Raw genomic sequence first — 22,522 nt, forward strand, 5'->3', positions numbered from 1 at the left:
GGTAACTAGTGAATGATGTCCCATGAGCCTGTTCAGACGCAGGTATCCCGGTGTTTGAAAGCACAGAAAAAGTAGATGCAAGTCAGAGTTCATTTTGGGTCTAAGCACTTATATAAAAGGTTTTGTGGCCCTGATATCCCTTTGATTTCAGAGGGTTTTGTCCTTCCCAGGTAGGGTCTCATTTTCATTACCGAGATTATCTTTACTCATGATTAAACAGTAGTAAAGGGCAATGCAATTTTCAGCTGCCCTTTTATCTGCAGCAAAGACTAAATATTTCCTGAACAATGAAGACGAGGAAAAATATTTTCTGATTCTTGCAGGCAAGGATTACAAGGATAAGAGAAGTTCTGCCTTTACGCATGTGTGTGTGTACATGCAACTGGCAGTGGTTTTGCACAAATGTATGAGAGGACAGAATAGCCTATATTGGCATAATCTGAGAGCAAACCGGAGTTTGTATTACAGATGATTTTGGCCTGCTAGGGTGGAATCCAGTCCTGACTGAAGTCTCTGGGAAGTCTGCCAGGGATTTCAATAGGACCAGGATTTCAAGCCTAGTCTGTATGCGAATAATATTTCAGTATCTTCTGATCTTTGGGGACAACATAGTTGAAATATTTTAGAGGACACTTGAAGGGGAGAGTCAAGGGTCAATCCTTCTGACATGAGAACCAGTGGCTGTGCCAGCAACTTCCAGCTATGTGTTGTTTCTTCCTTTGTCTGCTAATGGGAAACGATAGACAAATGTCACCAAGATCAGGGGTGAGAATAGTATATGCAAATCCAAATGTCAAGAGAAAACTCTGCCTGGCCCATATGTCAATGTGCAGTAGGAGAAAGATGAGGAAGGAAGTGGAAGGAGTGGAAATGGCATACCACACTCAGCCTGCCCTAGAGAATAAAGACAAATGGGGACTTTCCATTGCAGCTGACTGCTTTGGAGGTGATAAGTCTGCTGCTGCATACTTGGAAGTGTATTGTAGCAGTAGCAGCAGCAAGCTAGAAACTTGCTGGCACCTCGGAGATGATGCAGCTCTGTAATGCTTCTTCCCCAATGCTGACCGAGCCCAAGGGCTAAGTTAGATTATGGATATGAGAGCTGGACCCCAACAAGTATCTAGCTTCTGAATGTCCCAAAGGCTACCCAAACAGATGTATTTAAGGACATGAGTCTTTTAGTTGCAGTAACAAGGAGTGAACTCTCTGGCAATGAAAATTTCCTATAGAAAGTTCTATGTTGGCGCTTTCTTGTGGTTCACCCTGCAGCAGTGGGAGGTGACATAGGGCCTGACACCTGCAAGAAAATGTGCGACGCTCGCTGTGGTAACATACGCTGCTGCCAGGGTGGATGCAACCTGTCAGCGCCCATATGAATCCAGGGCCCAGAACATGACATGGTCATGTGGGCCGTCAGTGGTCTGCAGAGCACCGGCTGGGATTCCCTCTTCTATGGAATAGCAATGTAGTTTTGTTCAGGACGCCTCACAGCTGTTAACTACCATGTTACTAGGCTTAAAAATGTCTCAGCAATGTACTTTGAAGCTTGTGTTTTTACACTAGGGCAAGCTGAGATGGAAAGAAGTGCCTTAGCTTATGCCATAGGCAGAAACTTTAGCCATCTTGGAGTCTGGAGTTTTTGACTCCTTTGTCTAACTTCTAGGTTGTTCTCTGCCTCTGTCTCATTGAATGAGTGCTTTGGTCATGTAAATGGAAGTGAGAACAGAAATTTGGACTTTGAGCAACCGTCATTTACGGAGCTAAGTATTAACTGCATTTATTTGGTTGGCTTGCTGGTGATGAATTTTCCTTGGAAGTTGCAAGCAGCGTGGTCGGGGAACAAGGCATAGGCTAGGTTAGAACAAAACTGTATGTGCATGTGACCTCATATGTTTATTTTGCCTTGAGTTCCAAATAAGCTATTATGTTTGGGAAGGAATAAAGCTGCCTGATATGTGTATGTGTATATGTACAAGAGTTCTTTATCTGCACTCAACATGAATACTCAGCCAAGTTTACAGTAACAATTGCAGATGTGGTTACATGAAAGGAACATTAAAAATGAATTTATAGTGCAAAGAAGAACCTCTTTAAATGTAAGCTCTACTATTGGTAAAATATGATTGCCAGCCATATCCAATATCTTAGATTAAAGAAAGAGCATGCATGGGGTGTGACAAAGGACAAATCAGTCAGTTGAATTCCACCTCTTGACTTCAGTGGAAGTTGAGCCTGTTTATGAAAGATATGAAGTGGCCCTGAGTGCTTTTAATGCAAAATTAAAAGGGGAATGGGGAAAATCACTTCCAAACATCATCTGACAAATTTTCATAGAAAACCGATTTATTTGCTTTGACTGAAGACAGATTAAGGGACTCTTAATTCTCCCAGATACCACACTAGAATGCTTGTCCTACCTGCATGTCATGGGCCTCAGATTAAACAAGTTGCACTTAGGCAAGGAGTGTTGCTCTCTGAGTTGCCCTTAACTGCAGAAGGGGAAACGAAGAGGTACTGTTTTCACTTTTGAGGTAGGGGGAGGTAAAAGGAAAGAGCAGTGGATGCCGTGGCATGTGGTCAGCTGAAGCAAAATACTCCATGCTAGTCACAGGCCAGTTCTTTACTGACATTTGAAAGGTCCATGCCCCCAAGCCATGGCCTTGGGATAACTGAAATGGAGACAGAGGGGAAAACAAGATATTTGTCCTAATAGGGTGCAACTCACAGACTGCTTGCAGTCTCAGTTCATGTTGAGCTTTAAAGAGGTACTTGATGCTTCTTGCAGGAACACTGACAAGAAAGAGGGCAATGGCAGAATAATTGCATTCTGTGTTACCACCTGATCTTGCAGTATGTACAGGTTGGCAGCCAGAGGACCAGCTGCATGTATGTAGAAGACCTCTGTGTAGGCAAACTGGATGCCTTTCCTTCACTACCCATCTGTAGAAAAAATTCAGAAATAATTTCCCTTTATCTCCTTTGCTCAGCTATTCTCTGCTCCAGATGTCTCTAGCAGTAGGATTTGGCTCCTTTTAGTGCTGATGTTACAGTTACATCTAGTGGCCGTGACTGAAACCAGGGCTTGGTTGTGTTTTAGCATTTTGTAAATGCACAGTGAGAATAACTTGCAACTGGTGAAGGTCGTATAAGGAGTAACAGGCACAAAAATGACTAAGGCTCAATCCCTAAGGTCATAAAGTAAAATCAGTGGTGGAACTGAGCAGCAGCATCCACTGCTGCTGTGGTCCAGCCCAGTACGCTAAGCACTCAGCCACATTATCCCATTAGCCTCCCCTTTAATTATGTTATTTTAGTTCTCCTGAAAATCTCCAGGCCATCTCTCTTCACACCGTTCCTGCCTTCAAATGCTCAGGACACAAAAGAAAGAGAGGCTAGGGAATTGGTCATAGTTTCTTTTATGAAGAAACCAGAAGTCATCCTTTTTGCTGCCATAGCCCTCCTCTGTGCTTCCTTTGGGTCTTAAAATTTCTGCCAGCTCCCCTAGAAATAGGGCCCTCCAGCAAAAAAGGCAAAGTCCAGCCACCCACGTGAGAGGCATGTTGGGTTGAGGAAGGAAGGGGATGCACCTGGTGTGCTGTGCACACAGATGTCTTTAGCTAGATGAAAAAGGAAACTTAGCCGAAAATCTCTCCTGTTACAGAGGAACCTAAGGCCAAATCCCCTCCCGTCCCCACAGGCTGACGGGGGTGTTTTCTGCCCTGACTTCCTGAAGCAGAATGGTCCAAACTTCTCGCAGAGGTGCCTGGCAGAGGTGTCCCTGAGCTGTCCTCGCTTGCAGGGGCAGTAATCGCAGCTTGCCATCTTGCCTACCAGTTGTCTGAATAAAGGCTGCCCTGGGCATTCATAGCGCCAGAGCAGTGAGTGTTCCCGGGTGAAGGAAATGGGCATGACTCGCAGGCTGTTTGTGCCTGGAGGTCACCGAGAGGAAACCTGCAATTGTTTCATTGTGCTGGGAGGGAAGCAAAATGGCCTGTGTTTGCAGGGTGCTGTCACCAGACGCGGCGGGCTCCGAGCCTGTTGCAATTTGCAGCCACGCTATATTAGGGAATGTGCTCTATGTTCCTTGGCTCCACAACACCGGTGCGGAGGCTCAGTATTAGCATTGCAACCCGAGAGCTCAGTCAGTATATGGAAAGGTGACTGGCAGGTCTGGAAAGAAGGACTTCTCCATTTGTTAAAGACCTAAGCGGCAGTTTGCTTTTCCACCTGCTTGTTACCAGTCCAGCTCATCCACTGTTAAGGCCCACTGGCTGCTGAGTGGTCTCGGAAATCAGTGCTGGAGAGGAGGTGAGGACGCTATTAAATCAGAGCCAGAGCAGGACGTTATTTTTCTCTCCATACTGGAATTATACAGATGTGTGTTTGCGTGTGTATTTCCACTTAGCCATATTATTTTGTTTACCTTCCAAGAATGTGTTATTTTAGAGAATATGGACATATTTTGTCACATATTTTATGATCACTGTGCATTCTTGTGATTCTCACCTGTTTATATGAGGACAAAATGTTAAACTCTTTCAGGAGATGAGAGATAAAGGGGAGTGAGATTTGCATGAGTGTGTTTTGTACCAGGAGGGATTAAATGAGGTGTTCCTAAAGGAAGCACACTTTAGCAAGACAATGAAAATTCAACAAATTTTGGCAATAAATCATAGTTGACTGAAGATCAAAGGCACTATGTGAAGTGGAGGGATGAAAAGGAGGGAGACTCTAGTACCACTTTTGAGATGAAGACAGAAATTTGCGGGGACAGGGTGTTATTTGCAGGACACATTTTGCTGTGATTCTGACTGCCTTTGCTGAGGCTGTTTTCGGAAAGTTACTTTACTCCTCTGTAATTCATTGTACATTGCCTTTTTCTAGTCTTTCTTAGTGCTGATCGAGTCTCTTCAATAAGACCACAGAGTTAGGCAGAGGTCTGTGACCCAAAAGTCCAGTTGCAGAATCAGCAGAGATAGGGATCTTGAGAAGACCCCTCTGGGGGGGGGGGGGGGGGGAGGGAATGCAAAGCTGAGGTCCTGAGCAAGAGCGACCTTCAAGTGTTTCTGAGAGGTATTGCAGAAAAATGCAAGATCAAACACAGGTCCCCTTTCTGGTAGTGGAAAACTCGTGAGAGTTCACTTCAGATTCTTTCAGTACGAGTAGTTGCATAAAGGTCAAATAGTGCTGCGGGTCTTGTTTTTAGGTAGAAGCAACAAAATGATAATTCTTGTGATGCACCATTTTACAGTATGAGAATAACTGTTCCAGCAATTTGCATATGTGTGTGGGCATCAGGGGAATGGAACTGGTCAAAGGGTTTCAGATATCTAGTTTTATTTGCTAATAAAAAAAAAAAGGCTTCATTAAAATTTAAATGTGACTTTTGAATTTGGTGAAAAATTGATCTGGAAAGAAATTGGGGGGAAAAAAAAGAGAAGTCAAAACTTTTTCCAAACATATTTTTTAAAACCAAATGTTTATATTTAAGTAAAAATGAAGTATATTTTTTATTTTCTGAGGTCGAATGGGTTGCTTTTGATCTGAAACAGGTTTCTTAGGACAGTTTTCTCTTGTGACAAAAATGGAACTTTTTTGGTCTGACACCAAACTATTAAAAATATATAACAAAAAAGTGAATGCAATCACAGAAAAAAAAAATGTTTCTTTACACGGCTTTCATCAGGAAACCTGTTTTCCCCCCCCCCCCGTTTTATGCTGATTTACTCTCTAGATTTGGGAAGGTCACAGAGAGACATTTTTATGTTTGGCTCTGAAGGCGGGCTCTAGAGCTGTTTGAAATGTAATGTTTTGGCCCTGGATATTTTCACTCACAATCAATTTTCATGTGAAAAAAAAGTCATCAAAATGTACATGCTCCCCCAAATAGGGGGGGGACAGTGGCTGGAGTCAGGTGGGGAGGGAAGGAAGGGCACCTTGGTAAGGAGAGGTGGAGAGGGAGATGTACCCGGCTGGGTAAGAAGTGGTGATGGGGCAATTAAGTCAGATGACACTCTTTTGGGGAGGGAGAGGGCAAAAGAGGGTGGGAATGGCTGTTGAAGCACGCCGGGCGCAAGTCTGACAGCGGGAAAGCCCTCTGCGAAATCCCGGCCAAACAGCCCGGGGGGAAGCTGCCGTGATGCCCATGCGGGACCCCGGGGGTCCTCGGTCTTTGCCAAACCGCTCTCGTCTCGTGGCACCTGGCTGCGTTATGGCCCCAAGAAAAGGCACGATAGCCACAGTGACAGCAGCATGCTGCAAACGGGTATGTTTGGTGTAGTTACCTCGCAGCTCTTTAAAACTTAACGCCGCAACGGGGGCTCTGCTCTGCTACCGCCTGGCGTAGTCTTAGTTCCCTGCGGACACCAACGTTTGCCCTCCGTGCCTGGAAACCCAGGAAGCTGCTTTGACCTTGCTCTCCGTGGCGTTTAATCCTGTTTTGATCCTTGTTTCCTGAGCCTGGTGGAACCGCATCAGTCCGCACCGCAAGGGCCCTCTGGCAAAGGAATCGAGGCAGGATTTAGCTACCTGTGTAGGATGAGATGAAAACCCTTCTTGGGAGAAAAAGGCAGATTTGGTGTTTAGTGTTTTTCAAGGGGTACGCAGTGATAAGAGTAAGCAAAGGCAAGACTGGAAAAAATGCCTTGTTACAACTTGCCTTTTCTTGATATTGTTTAACTGTGCATTAACAGAAAAGAAAAGAAAAAAAGGAGTAGCAATTGTAAAGTCACTATCAGATTTGCAAAATTAACATTCCCTTTGAACCTCCAGAAAATATCGCCAGCCAGCCAAACATGTAGAAAGTAACAACAACAACAACAACAACAACAACAAAATTTTAAATCCCCCAATCCAGGAACAAATCAGAAACAAAAACACCCCCAGGAAAAGTAAACTTATAAAATAACCTTCGCAAAACCCCTGCCCTCAGCAGTGTTTTAATGCAAAAAAGAGGTCAGAAAAAGCCGCAGATTCCCTTCAGTCGTGAGAGGCTTTGCTATTGCTGGTGATTTTATGGCGAGGGTGCTTGGCGCGGCTGCACTGGTGGGCAGGAGTATAAAGCCGTGAGACAGATCCGTATCTGAAAACAAGAGCGCTTCAAATAATTTACAAATGCACCTTGGCTTTGGCTCCCTTAAATCGCAAGCGGTTAGTAGACCACCTTTTAATTTTCGCCTGCATCTGCACGCTTGCTTTCTTTGCCGGGTAAATGGCCGATTTTGTACGAACGGGCTGGAAAATGTTGGGGGGGGGGGGGGGAAACGACGACGGGGTGGGGTGGTGGAAATCCTCCGAGTGCGGCGTCTAGGCTGGGACTGCAGAGGAAGCTGAGGCCTCCAGCCCTGCACAGGAAGCAATCTTAGAGCAGGCCTTAAATGCCAGATTCCAGGCAGAGTTTAACTAACCACTGACAGCTCTGTAAACAAAGCAGGGACAAAAAGAGAACAGCTTTCCCTTTTCTGGTAGTCATTTTTGGTTTGGGGGCTGCAGGGGAATTCTGTAATACTCGGCTTGATGGGATATAAACCAAGGCTGAAAAGGCTTTGTATATGAAGAACTATAAAGGGGAAAATATTTCATGGACTAAATCATAAAGGAGAAGGTAGGGCACGGGGAAAACGCGTGGATTAAACTGCAAAAAAATATTGCTACTTTTGGTTCTTTGAGCAGGATTTATATATATCTTGGCTCCTCCTGGGTGGTATTTAAAAGCTCCAGCTTCTTTTCCTTTTTTCTTTTTTCTGTTTCTTCTTCCTTTCCCCCCTCTTTTCTCCTTGTCGTTTCTCTTTTTCTTTTCTTTTTCTTTTCTCCTTTTCTTTTTCTTTCTTTTCTCCTCTTTTCTCCTCTTTTTTTTTGAAAGGGGGGAGTGGGAACAGACGGATGGGGACTAGCTTTTGCAAAATGTTTATCTGTGCAACTAGAGAAAACAAGAAAACTCTTGTGCAGCTTTTTTACTGCTTCCAGTAAAAATTGGAAGCTTGAAGTTAAAATCCTGCTGAATTCTTGCTATTGTTTGTAGGAAAAGACCTGTGACGTTACAAATAGCTAGTCTGCGGCTAGCAGATGTATACAGTCCTTACTTAAAGCATGTTGATTTAATTTTAACTAGGAAACTAAACTCAGGCATGGGCTATGTTTATCCTACCAGGCATTTCATTAATCTTGTTTATCTCAACAGTACTGAGGAAGTTAAATTTCTTGATAGAAAAAGAAAATAATTGCAGCGAAGTTAACTAAACTAAATGGACTCAGTTGGTTAAATGTATCCATTGTGCTTTCTCTCTCATCTAAATGGTCATCTCCCTTTTAGATTTGGATCTTTTCAGAGCGCTGAACGCTTGAACACCCACCATGGATGACTTTGAACGCCGCAGAGAACTCAGGAGGCAAAAGCGTGAGGAAATGCGCCTTGAAGCAGAGAGGTGAGGTACTAAGTATGGAAAACGGTGCTGGTGGTTTGCTTTTTGTTAGCAGTGGCTTTGAGGATTTCTGCCTCAGTATCCAAAGCACGCGACAGCTGACCAAAGAGTTCTTGCTGATGACATGTGTCGTAAAGTGTCTCTAGGCAATGTTGTGGGAGAGGCTGGAAGTCAGTGGTGTCTGGTGCCTAATTCCCTTAGGCCTCTGTACATGCCCTGGCTTCTAGTTATTTTGTTATGTCGGTGAAAAGAAGCACTGAAGGTGGACTATGGCAAGGTGAAATTATTAATAGGAAGACTCCTACTCGGATGTCATGTGAATGACTGCTCGGTGTAGAGAAGGGACTGTGTTTATCTTTTCAGACATAGAGCTGAAATTGTAGGATATCGATTGAAAGCTGAGATGAAACAAACCCCTTAATATACGTAACATAACATATCTGTGAACTGTGTGCTGTTACTGTGCAATTACTATTGTGTTATTAGTGCCTGTCATTTTTATTCGTGCCAATTCATGTGGGCAACATGGGCAGCATTTGCTATCTGTTAGTACAGAGTTACTTTGGTGCAAATGAGAGCAGAGCTGGGCATGGGTATGGTGATGTCAGTTTAGTAAAGAAACAGTGTGAAATATAGGGAGGGACATTTCATTAACTAACCCCATTTTATACTGGTACAGTTCCACTCACTTTAATGGAAGTTCCCATGATTTGCATTGAAATAAGCAGGGAGAAAGTCAGGCTCCATATATATTACTGTAATTCCCTCTTTGATAGAAGGATTTGATGCAGTATATTACAATTGTAACGATTTTTTAAAATGGATCTTCTATACCACTGGTTAACCACGTTTTGGTTTCATTTTTGTATTTAGTTTTGAATGCAGACTTCATTTTTGTTTCTAGTCTTTCGTGTTCAGTTTCCCATGCACTGACAAAACCGTGGTGTTTTGGGTTGTGAACGCTGTTGGAGAAAGCATGTTTTTCAAAAAGAGTTTTAAATGGAAGTCAGCATTTAGCAGAACGTGGTATCTAATAGGTTTTGTTTGCCTGCCTTGAGCTTTTTAATAAAGCCTTGCTTACATGGCAGGGTTCTCTAATGGACATTAATGGTATTTGGAGGGAAGTCTCAGACAGGCAAGAGGCAGTAGCCGCCTTTCTTCTGAAACAAACCTTTGCCCTGCCGAATATGTGAGCTCTCCTCAGGCTGTAAGATGAGTCTGCAAGCTCTGGAAAGCAGCAGTGTTGCCTGCAGATAAACAAACTCACATGAAGTGCGGTGGCCAAAGGGAAATGAGGCAGGAGCCTCCCTTTGCAAAACCCACCTGGCCAGCAACCTCCCCTTAAAGGCAGAGAGGCAAACGTGCCGCCTTCTCCCAGAAGGTTTCCCTCCAGGCCTGGGGCGATATGTTTTGGTTGGAGCGCGTGGGAGGAGTTGCAGGGCCTGTGCCAGCGTCGGTCTGGTCAGCTGGGTAAGCAGAGAACTGCTGCACCCAACAGTATCTGGCTGGCACTTCTTATCACAGCACTCTTTTAGGCAGAAACGAGATGAGATGAAGTGAGGGGTGCATTGTAGCTGTTGATGTGGATGTAAATGCTGGGCACATGCACCAATTGCAAAGAGGTCTGCTGTTTATCCGAGGAGTCAGAAATGTTCAGATTTATTGCATGCCGGAGGTCTGGACTGAGGCCCATTTACACTGAATGTACATTCGCTCCATATGCATCCATTTTAGCAGATTTTTAACAGCATGGTATAATGAGAACACATGGTATTTATATAATTTTAGTCTACTTCTGCTTTAAAATTTGTGTTAAAGAAAGACTGAGACTCTTAAGGTTTGTTGCTAATACATGTGCTCTGGTTCTTGTGGAGGATTCTGGGGGGTATAGTCCGAAGTATTTTGTACTATGGAAAAATGTCCCTTTAACTTCCCCGTACAGTCATTCAAATTCTTACATGGGTACGTGGAGCCTGCGGAGTGGTCTGGACATCGGTGATGTGGTATGACCAGCATGTGGATGCAATGACAGCAGCAGAGTCTGCTGTTAGAAATAACAGTACTTCCAGTGTACTGGTGAGTCACGGCGTAGTCCTGCCACCCAGCGTGACTGACACACGTACCCTCCTGGGGGATCGGGAAGAGAAGTGGTTAGGCAGGAGAGCGACAGCCTCTGCCATTGGAAACGACCCCCTCCCCACCCACGTACCCATCCTTTTGGGAAGTGGTTTTGCAATGTCTCGGGCAAAATCCCTGTGGCAGCTCTGCTGGGATTTTGGTGGTAACCTTTTTGTGGGAGCCCAGCTTGGGGAGCGGGGCTCAGGCCTGTTTCCCTGTATTCTGCTGAATTGCTGCAGGAGCACTCCGTGCCCTTTCCCACACATTTGGAGACTTATAGCAATAAATTGCTCTATGCCAAATGTTGCTGCACTCCCTCTGCTGCTGCCAACTTCAAGCATTCAAGTATCATGAGTCAGACCCCTTAAAAGTCACAAGACTGCTTTAAAAATCTTGAGATCTTAAAAATAATTTAGTCTGGCCTTTTTATTTTTATTTTGCCTTAACAATAATAGAGCCTGATTCTCAAGTTCTGATGTGACTCTTGGAGCCCGGGCTTCGGGAAACCTACCCTAACAGAGTGGAGCTTCAGGACTGTCAGAGACATATGTCTCTGTTGCTTAGTACCATTCAAATCGGAGCTGAGGGCAGCAGGCTTTGGGCAGTTAATTAGCAAATGAAAATGTCATATTGGATTCTTTTTGGTGAGTTCACATTTTAGGGCTTTAGGGATCATCCTCACCTTTACAGCTACGATGGCAAGGCATCTGCTGGCATGTCTTTTTCTCCTGCTGTAAGCCACAGCAGTGTGCTTGTCTGAACAGTTTCAAGTCTTTTATAAGGTGAATTGTGTGTTCCTAAGGAATGGCAAGGAGGCTGGAAATGTTCCTTTGTGCTAAGTGTCGGTACCTGCTGCAGTTACAGGACGTTTCCCTGCACCATCCCATCAAGGCTGTAGCCTTGCTATGAAGAAAGCATCACTGATGGTAAGCATTTTTGCTGTGAAATGATTATGGGTAGGCAGTAGCATATTTGCTAAGTCTTCCAGGCACTATTTAGGCTTGTTTGATTCAAACATAGGTAACGTTTGATTCACAGAAAACAACCATAGCCAACAGCAGAATTTGTAATTCAGCCAGCCGCAGTGATGCATATTGCCATTTCTTGCAATAAAGGCATGTGGAAGGCTCATCTTCTCAGCCTGCTCCCTGCGCTCAAGAGAGATTGAGAGGTGAAGATGTCTTACAGTGTGGACTTGGGCACCACATGCCGAAGAGGCTGTGACTTGGCCTTGCTGGGTCTTACCCAAGAAGACAGTGTGAGGACTGGTGAGGGGACGTGTGCCATCTGCATCCCCTGCATCTGTCAGGCTTGAGCTGCTGCAGATCGTGTTGTAAACTGATGGCAGTGAGTGTCTTATATCTGATACGCAGATACCTTACGGCAAGTCCGGTTCTTGAGGGCTGATGTTAGGTATTGGATTGTTTTTCCATTAGAAGGCTGTGGAAAATGATGCTTTGTTGAAGTGTGTAGCCCTGGTGTTCTGGAGTGATGTACACAGGAGTAATCCCGAGGAAGCTCTTTTCTCCTGTAAAGACCGACAGTGCGATTCATGCTTGGCACGTGCTTTGGCTAGGTGTTCATGCTGTGGCAAATGGAATATAAATTGCTACGGACTCAGAAACCTAGTGTTTCACAGGCATTTTACACTCTTAGCATTTCCAAGGTAAACCCACATGTCTTGGACCCCCCCCCCCCCCCCCCCCCCAGGACTGCTTTACCCACCCAGAAACTTTGCCCAGCTGGAGTTTTTTGGGTTTCATATTTTTGGGGGCTCTCTCTGGATTTCATATTTTTGGGGGCTCTCTCTGGATGCCAAGCAGTCTATTCGGAGCAGCAGCATGGACACGTCTGCAGGGCACGTGCCAGGCAGTAGGCACAGGGCTTTGCCCAGCTTTACCCCAAGGTGTCAGATTTACTGTGCATGGTCAGTAGCTCCCATGCCCGCTGGGAGAACGAGGCTTGCTAGGTGTAAGCTGGGAAACCCAGGACAAAGCATGGCAGCTGTAACTGCTGCAGTCTGCAAGCACTTTATGTGTGGCTTGTAATGCACAGGTGCAAGGTCACAGGAAATCGGACCCTACTGGCTCTGAGTGATGTGACTTGCTACATCTATGCAACCAACATGCAGTGGAGCAGAACCTTTATCCAACTCCTTAATAGCTGGGGGGAGGCCTGTGCCTGTGCTGGTGGTTATATAAAGTCCCGAGGGCCTGATCCGGAGCTGGCTGAAGCTTTCTACTGATTTCAGTGGGCTTTGAGTTGGGCCTTACCTGAGTGATTCCAGCCGGATGATTTATGAGACAGTCTCAGTGGTAGCGTTGATGAAGTTGGATGAACGCCATGCCTGCCCAGCCATGGGGTACCTGCTGTACTGGCGTACCGGGACTGTCATGGAAATGGGTTGCACACACTTGACTGGAAAGAGGCCATGTGTAACCAGAGCGCAGGGGACTGAATGCCTTCCAACAAGGGAAAACCAAATGCCACCTACTGCTTTGTGCCTCTTTCTGGGCAGTCAAAGAAGTTCTCTGGCCATCAGCTTTTGTCGTTTTGATGTTAATGTAACCAACACTTAAAGAATTCAGGCTAGGACGGGGCAGCGTGTATGTGTGAGTCCAGACGGGTGGTGCTTCCTTGCGAATTTCTTGCTGACGCATCTTGGTCTTGCACATCTGTGTGCAGCTGCAATGAAGGACTGAGGCAAAATACTTCTTGAAGTGACAGCAGCATGACTTCCGTGATTTCAGTATAATTGAGAGGAAAAATTGGCCCCTTGAACTCTTGAAAAAATAGCTCTCAGTCAGGTTAATCTGTTTAGTACTGAAGGCGTGATTTTATGATTGACTTACTCTCCGTTGCCCCAGCAGTGTATTTTCATCTCTCCCTGATGTCAGGGCTCTTAAAAAAATTATACTAGCAAATCAATCCAGTTTGCCTCATTGCCATACTGTTGCTTCTACAGACATCAGGAAGGTCTTAAGAGTCGGTGGTCTGGTCTTTGTTTAGCTGAAGCTTAACTTAGATGCTGAACCACAGCTTTGCTCCACATAACGCTCTCCCCTAAGGGACTGCAGGACATGTCACAGGGAAGGACATGTGTACACAGCAGAGAGAAGTGGCTATCTAGCATCAAATCACGAGTCACTGAAAAGATTCTCTAAAACCACCATCTTTATGGACTGTGTAGGATCTCCTGCCTGAGGCAGCACCTGTCCTGACTACAGAGCTAATCTCCTTGGAGATGTTTAGTAAGACATTACTAAATATACCGTAAAAGGGACAGACTTGAGCATCATGTAGATTTACACTGTAAAGAATTGCAAATGGAAGAACTCTCCATGTCATTTTTTACATGTGCTCTATTCCTTATTGTATTTGAATTAATGTTACATTGACTGTAACAGGAAGCTATTTAACACTCTTTGGATAGGGTGTTCAGGAAAACACTACCATTACACTGTGGTTCATCCAAACATTAGTAACTAAAGGCAGTTAGGTAAGATTTTTTTTTCTTTTTCTTTCTTTCCTTTTTTTTTTTTTTTTAAAAGATCGCATCTAACCGCTCAATTACAAACTCTTTCCAGTCTGTCATTTAAACTGTTTTATAAGGTAATGAATATGGTTCACTTTCATGCATGTATGTTAGGGAATGCTCATAGAAACAACTCAGCTTGCGGATTGGGGATAAAAGGGGCCTCCAGAAGGCTGAAAGTCTCCTGGAGTGGTAGCTCGTTCAATGCAGTTAAAAGAGTTAATCCCAGATGGTAAGTCCTCAAATTTATATTGGCACAGCTGAGAAGAGAAGCCTAGAGAATTTCAGTCCAAACATGTGAAAGCAAATGCAGAAAAGGAATTTAACATGGCTTTTTACTGTGAGAGTACTTCCACCGAGGCTGGTATAACAACTGAGATAAACATACAAAGGACTGATTCATCAAGCTAAGAAGGTAAAACCAGCAGGATCAGGCAGGTATGTCCTCGTAGGACTTAATGAGAAGTGTGTTGGTTATCTTCTGGACAGGTAAGACAGGAGGCATTTGTTGCTACAGTGTCTTAATATTTCTGGAGAGCAATGAAAGCTCATCCGTAGAAGCCACAGAAAGTGGACAATTTGCATTCTCCTCTCCAGGACAGCTCCTGTGACGATAAGTCAGTGTTAATATTAGACCAACATTGAATGACCACAGACAGCTTTCCAAATTGCTTCTTGTTCCTGAAATTGAGTCATCTCTGGTACCAAAGTATACATCAGAGACAAACGTAGTGGTATCAAGGAGATGATTGGGAAATGTAACCAGTTCTTTCCTGCCAGCCATTAAAAACCCAAACTCTCAGAAGGCAGAGACGGTGTGGTTGCTCCTAATAATTCAGAAATCTTAAATGGGTCTTCTCCATTCCTTTCTTTAAAAAAAAAAAAAAAGTGAGAGTATACCTGGTTCCTTTTAAATTATCTTCTACTTTCTGAAACATTAGGACTTGCCTAAGTCTTGGTTTAAAATACCTGTCTAAATTTTTATGAAGAGTTTTGAGACCATATTTAGACTCAGATTTGTGTAAGTAAATGAACAATATGATCTTAAGGTAAATTTTCAAGGAGGGCATGTTTAAACATAAGAGAAGCTGACTGCACCTGCCTAACGTAATTTCCCAGTGTTCATAATTTGTTTATTTCAGAACACTACTTCCAGAATTGTTCAGCCTCTGTCCTCTTGAGGTCTGTGTCCTTGTCTGATTAAGCCTCTTTTGCTACTTGAAAGAAGAGCTACAATTTTTTTAATCTCTCCATGCTCTCTTCGTATATTCTGAAGTTCCAAATACTTTGAGGGTTTCTGCTCATCTTTCCATAAAATATTCACGTTTTGGGAGAACTGAGACATGACAACATCTGCCTAGGAATTAAATATTTAAAAAAAAAATGAATAAATAAGGTTAGAAGTTCGTGAGGATTGCACACAAATTGGGGCAAAGTTGCTCCAGATGTTACTCTGTCTTCACAGCTACCTTGAATTCCAGGACTGACAGGAAATATTTGGATTGTCACAGTGAGTTTGGCCCCGCATTTTGCCATGAACCCAGTTTCTGGAGTTCTCAGAGCTCATTCTTAACCTAGACAGGAAAGCATGATCCAGTGGCTCATTAAAGTATGCCCTACTGCTGTCATTCTCAAATGGGGTGGATACTAGACAAATCTTTGCTATTGTAGCATTTCAGATGCCCTAGAGGAAATAACCAAACGTATGCAAACCTGAGCAAAACCTCACAGCTTAGTTTTACAGCCATTGTGTGTTTTGCAGATTATATTTTCTTTAAACGTCTTGATGGAGGACTGTTTTATAAAAGAAGCTTTGTTCTTCCAAATAGCTAGACATGCAGAATATAAACTTAACTGAGCTAACCCCACTGCAATTCCTATGCAGACAGCAAAATGGGCTCCTTAGTATTTCAAATATTAATCCCATATGTACGTTAAGATCATTCTTTAATCTCTGTACTACATCTACCATACCAGCCAAGCTTTTAGGAGGAGAGCCCAAATCCAACACCCAGACAGTTGGCAAAATGCCACGTCTTTCACCTTTTTCAGCAGAGTGGCAGGTTTTCTTTGGAAGCACTAAGGAGTGTTGGAAATTTTTAGGTGAAAAGCACCCTTGCCCCCAACATATAACCAGCTGACCCACCTAGAACCACGGAGAAGTCTACTCTTCTGTTTCCTACTGTATTTCTATCGGCTTTAACTAGGCTGAAGTCTTTGATGAGCTGGATCTTACTTAAATGCCTAATAGATATGGGCATTGAGGCACAGCTTTTGGTTCTTGTCGTTTACAATTTTTGTATGCATACTTAAAAGGACACCATGTGAGGAGTAGTACAGTATAATATTTTATAATGGTTTTCAGAATTAGACTGAGGCATAGACACAGCACAGTAAAAAACATGAGGGTGAAGGAACGTATCAGGCGTAGTAAATATGCGTCAGTGGCTGTCCTGCCACATCTACATGAAAAATGATAGCTCTTAAATATATTATATGCAAATTGACGGTATACACTCAATTAAGTTAGGGTAGCCTGCAGCTGTCTTACAGCTCTGAGCATCTGTCATTGTACCTTCAAGCAGTGTAAATCATATATATCATCACAATTCTCTCATACAAAAGACTTCAGAAACTTGAAGTGCGAAAAGCTACGTTAACTGGTGTAAGCTTTGTGAAGGCACGGAGCCTTTGAACTTTCCATAAAAGCCTCGGCTGAGCTGTTTGGCGTCTGTGGCTATAGGTATGTCGTTGCTTGGAGGCAGGCACGACGCCTCAGTTTCTTCTGCAGCATTTTCAGTCCCTTGGCAAGGAATACATGAGCCCTCAATGCAGGTAACCTTCCGCAAAAGCTCAATTGACTCCGTGTGGCAGAGACAAAAGTCACTATCCTAAAATAACCCAGAATAAAGGACAGTCATTTTTTGGTCGCTGGGAATAAGTTTTGTCAGACTTTTTCTTAGGTAGGGCCTTCCCCCATCTTCATCTGTCTTGACAGCCAGTGTCAGTTGTCACGTAAACTTCCATAAACCATTGCTACAGCTTATTAGATTCCTAGCCTCGTCTCTCTTCGTAAATGCAAACAGTTGGTCTGTGTTTCTTTCTAGAGAGTAAGTATATGATTGACATCCCAACTGCTTAGACCCTTTCCATGTGCCTGATGTCCACAACTGGTGCAGTAGGCAGGGCTGAGTTCATTGAATTAGGCCTTGCCAGGCTATAGGATTTTGCATACCTCATCACACAAACGTATATGTTTATCAATGGGTTGGCTGACAATCCTGCAACAAAACTCTTGAGTAAAAAAAGGGCTTATTATTAACAATAATGCTCTAGAAAAAAAACAAAACATTGCATTGTTCCCCTAACAAAAAAAGATGATGGTTCAATATCCCCGTACCTTAAAAAAATGTTCATTAAAAATATTTGCAGGGAAATATATTGTGCGTTGATATATTCACCCGTAATCAGATACTCTATAACCCTGCATGTGCATGATGCAGGCGACTAATGGCATACAACCTGGTTGTCCACTCTGCCCACAGATGGGCCAAATCAGGCCTTGATGCCTTTTCAGATGGAGGGTCATCAAGTGCTGCTCAAATGGCTGATTCCTTCTGGCAGACCCTGCCACCACAGATTGGGTTGCTAGTGCAGCCATCCCTGCTGTTGCCAAAGGAGGAAGGTGGGAGCAAAGTAAGCAGGGTTGCCCCATGCTACCTCCCTGCCACAGCACCCTCCTGGCCCCATAGGATGAGCAGGTACTTGTGGATAGTGAGTCTGAGCCTGGACTTGGACTGAGGTTCCTGAATCCAGGTTTAAACTGCCCTGCCCATGAAGTAACGCCCTGCCCAGGTAGTAATGCAATATTGTGTCTGCAAGAAGTGTTGAGTAGAGGCTGCTGTGGAAGGACAGCAGCAATGTTTTTTCGTTTGTTCTTTTGCCTTAAACAGATCAGAGCAAGTGAAAATCAGTCTCTCAAACTTTACATTTCCAGGCTTGGTTACAAATGATCTCTCAGCTATAGCATTAGAATGCCTTCCTTTTAGTGAATAAGAACACTGTTGAACTTCTTGTTCAATTGTGTCCATTCTTAGGGCATTCTAGGCTTTGAAAGGTAAAACTTACTAGACAGAAGCTCCAGTTTTTACCCAGCTATGGGACTCTTGAAAGAGTGACATGAAAATTAGTTTAGCCAGTGGGTTTCTAGGACCATCTGCTTCTCAGTGTGAGTTTGCATTTTATTAACGTCTTTATGATCTAATATCTGAAATTAATCCAGATAATCAGAAGATTAGATTTTCCTTTAAAAAGCTGAGGCCAATTTGTTTGCAGGGATAATAGATTAAATGAAGTCAAATGCTAATAAGTTTTACAGATGAATAAGCATAGTATGTAAACACTATCAAATTGCTGGCAAAGTTAGCCTTTCACAGTTCAGTTCAAAGAACTATAGAGGAAAAATGTGATTTGCAAATGAAACTCCGAACTGATTTCAACTTGCAGAAGCGTCTCATTTGGTCAATTAGCTCCTGCATTTCTGGCTTTGTGCCTTTAAACAAAGATTTAATTACTGAAGATAAATGTTTATAAGCAACTTTATTTCTCTCATCATACCCTGCTTATTAGCTCACGCTAAACAAAGAACATCCTTGTTGCCAGCAGATTGTCTTTGTGTGATCAAGGTCTTTCATAGAACAAATTGACATGTCAGATGGATGTAGTTCTTGGGACACTTAATTCATCAGTACACAGATCAAGAAATTTTCCTGCTCAGAAATAAGGTCAGCAGACAATTGCTCCTTAGAAAAGAAGTCCAGTGACAAGGCAGTCCCCAGGGATGCTGGCATGGAGCGTTACCAGAAGGTGGGATTAACAAAGCCAAATGGCGGCAGGTTAAAAAGCGCAATAGTTGTCAGCCACGCGGCTGGGCCCTTTTCTTCCTGGGGAGCAGAAAGGGTGATGGGAAGTGGAAAAGTAAGCAGGATGCTTTTCTTTTGGTTTATTGGAAAGTATAAACTAACGTGTAATGTATTTAATAGTTAAAGGTAAGCTTCATCTCAGCTGACGTTACAGATGTTTTTCTTCCCTTTATGTCAAAGCCTATTGGTTTGACTAAATAAACTTGCGTATTAATAGTCTTAGTTGGATAGGTCTTAGAAGTCTGTTGAAGGAAGGCCAGCAAGTTTGTCATGCTGACATAGCAAATTAAGAGAAGGCCATAGCTATTTGTGACTATCTTTGTTTAAAAAAAAACCACCATAACAACAAAACCAAACTTTTTCTATCCAAATCCCTCCACTCTGACATTTGGTGAAGACATGCCTGAGTTTGTTTTAAGGTAGCTAGTGGTCCATTTTACAGAGGAGACAAAAATTAAACCAACAGTAATCACTGCTGTAGCAAGAGGTTATCTTCCAGGCAGACTATGTTTTTCTTTTGGTGAGGCTGTAAGAAACTTGCTGGAAACTGAGACTCAGAAGTGGGGCTTCTGCAGTGGTTTTGTTAAGTTACTTCTTTATATTAGTAGTTCCCTTTTCCACCAGCATGAAACAGCATCTTGTCTGCCGTTGTTTAAACTGATTTACTTGAACAAGTGCTCACTTCTTCATGAGCCCTTTTATGAATTAAACTTGATATGTATCATGGTAAATTTTTACATACCAATTAAGGCGCACAGTGGAAAGTAACCAAATTACCGTGACTCAAGTTACTGCTTGTCAGCTGAGCCTTTTGCAAAGGGGAGTATCTTCTTGTAAAACATCATGGGAGGATAAGCCTATTTACATTTAAACTGGGAGATTGGCATAGGTTTAACTCACTTTAGTTTCAAACCAGGTTTGAGATAAACTTCTGCATCTTCTGTGTACAGATAAGGGCTTTTTTGACTGCGGTGAGGAGCGCTGCTGTTGGGCTGGTGTGCTGGCCACAAAGTTATCTATGCAGATCTTCAGTGTAGCCTTTTCCTTGCAAATCCTGCCTCTGCTTACAGCTGCTTGCTTCTTCTGTGAACATGGCTCTGCAGAGAGATTGGAAGCTCAGACACAGACCTACTTGCAATCCTTTCATGTAACCATATTGTTTGAGTTCAGGTATAAATTAGGGAAAGGCTATTATTAGGTGGGTGGATCAGGTCCTTTGCCTATCCACCAGCCATTGCTGACCACCTGGCAAGAGATGGATAGCTCAGAGACTTGCTGCAAGCCTCTGTGGAATTAACAAATGGCTACAGATATTCCTGGTCATGGCAGTCGGATTCCTGCAAACTCCGGGATTTTTAGCTTGGACTATTGCAACTAGCTGTTTTAAAAGAAGTATCCTGCAAAGATAAATGGAGAGATAAACAAGAAAGAAAAATCTAAGCAATGTGACTTTTAAAATTTGCAAGTGAGCAAAGCACTGCAGGAGTGGCTTGAGAATATGCACCTAACCGCTTGTTCACAGGATGTGCAGCTTCTTACACAAAAAGGTTTTTCTAACCTAAGTGTAATAGCTTAATTCTCAAAAATATGCTTTTTCTTTTTCTTTTCCCTAAGTTAAGCAAAATTAATCGGCAGTCTAGCAAACAGTGCTTACAAGAGAAAGCCAGTTTCATTTATAAAATTGCCAGCCCTCCAGTGATAGAGGGAAGGTGAAATGCTGTGTGTGTCAATCCTGGGCATTTCTGAAAGAAATTGTTATAATACAGTAGTGAGAATGGAGCAGTAGTGAGGTTGGCTGCAGTGCAGAATGGTAGCACATCCTCTAATATGAAGAATCTGTATTTTGGGGCAGAGAAAAGGAAAGAGGAAAGTATAAATGGCTTTTAGTACAATAGACTTTTTAGTGAAAAAACTAAACCTCGTAAATTTTTTCAGTGGCCATCAATTGCATTCAAGATCTCAGCAAATACTAGTTATCAGATTTTTACAAAAATGCTCGCAGTGGAAAGTCAGCAGCCCAAGAAGAGTGTCTTTTGGGTTGCTTATCAGATTTATTGCTTATCAGCCCACAAGAAGACCAGACTACAGTGAAGACTTGAGTGGAGAACCCTTTTCCGGACAATCTATACATGGACGATTTTTGTCCTCATGTCCCTTCATGAGATGATTATGCCATTGTATTCAGAGTGCAGATCATGCCATCCCTCGAGATGAAGTTTCCAGCATTCAGTTGAACACCCTTTTCTCCATGCTGACAACTTCTATGACTGAACTGAAAAGAAAAGTTCATGTTGTGCATTTTTATGGGCGCAGTGGCTGAAGAGGTATTTTCACAAGTGCATGCAGTCCCTGGCAATAACAGCATTCTAGTTTCTTTAAAATTGATTTCTTCTTACTAGCCTGCACCTGCTAAGCTGAACAATCCCTGCAGCTTCACAAGCTCATCTTCAGCCTGTGCAAAATGACAGCTTTCTCTGGGCCCCGTTACGCAGAACATTCCCGAGATTCTCCAGCCGGCCGTTACTGCAGTGTCTTAATAAGGCAGCGCAATAGCCCCGGAAGACAAGGAGGTGGCTTTTCTAAACACTCGCTACACATAGATTCCTTTTATGGTCCAGCTTGTGCAGTGGGGTATTCCACTGAAGGGCAGTGATACAGAGAGCAAAGTGCCTCCCGCTGCAGCATGCATTTTGAGTGCAGGCATCATGTGTCTGGTGCCACAAGTACACGCTGCTCTGGGAAGGAGGAGAAGTACAGCCGGGTAGGGAAATGTAGAAAGAGGAAGAAAGCAGACTGTAAAGCACAGTATTTTGTATGGATGCTATTGCTATTGCTGCATTCATGCCGGCTGCAGAATATAGTTGCAAATGTCATGTGCAGAATACACGTGTGTGTGCTGGACTGGTATTTTGTTAAAAATGCGCCTAGGAAACTCCTCAGCAGGGTTTCCTGGTTCAGGTCACCTCACAGCAATACCAAGGGTAAATTTTCATGTCATGCCCATGAATTTGGCTTTTCATTCTTGCAACAGACAGGGTAAAATGCTAATGACCTTTTCAAACCAGTGAGTTATGATGGCTGGAGGGGTTGTCTCTACTGGAATGCCATAAGATGAATTTGTTTAAGCAAAAGAGCTTTTTTTTTTCCCTCTCCCCTTTTCTCCATACAAGCTAGTGAGTCTTTTCCCTCATTAGCATGTAATCATCTTCTTGCACTGGAAGGCTGCATAAGTACCTCTGGGCCTATTGTCTTATTTCTCACCAAAGTGTTTTTTGCAATGAATGAGTCAGTTCAATATCCTAAAGAGAAGGAATATATTGGTGATTAATTTAATATGAGGAAAAACCCCTACTAAGCAATGAAAATCTCATCATGTTTTGTCAGACCGGAATGTATATATAGGATATACATAAATTGAATGAAGAAAATAAATCTTCAAGGCAAACCAGAAATGTTTAGGCATATTCAATAGGTCTGTAATCTAATTTTTCTTTTACTGATTACTGTCAGATGGACTAATACAGTAC

The 22,522-nt window shown here is 43.2% G+C and overlaps 1 protein-coding gene across 16 annotated transcripts in view; it reads left to right on the forward strand.

The window, feature by feature from the left end:
• The window catches only part of CALD1 (caldesmon 1), a 279,725-nt gene that overhangs the window by 172,007 nt on the left and 85,196 nt on the right, over window positions 1-22,522 (forward strand). For 11 of the 16 annotated variants that reach the window (XM_068947889.1, XM_068947959.1, XM_068947898.1 and 8 more), the window contains one exon: window positions 8,312-8,423. In XM_068947889.1, coding sequence (XP_068803990.1) covers window positions 8,353-8,423 — 71 coding nt within the window. In that variant the 5' untranslated portion in view covers window positions 8,312-8,352. Of the gene's footprint in view, window positions 1-7,270; window positions 7,604-8,311; window positions 8,424-22,522 lie in introns of those variants that run through there. The other 5 variants (XM_068947908.1, XM_068947994.1, XM_068947979.1 and 2 more) reach the window with 4 other exon arrangements.

Source organism: Struthio camelus, chromosome 1 (assembly GCF_040807025.1).
Source record: "Struthio camelus isolate bStrCam1 chromosome 1, bStrCam1.hap1, whole genome shotgun sequence".
In the NCBI taxonomy this organism is placed as follows: domain Eukaryota; kingdom Metazoa; phylum Chordata; class Aves; order Struthioniformes; family Struthionidae; genus Struthio; species Struthio camelus.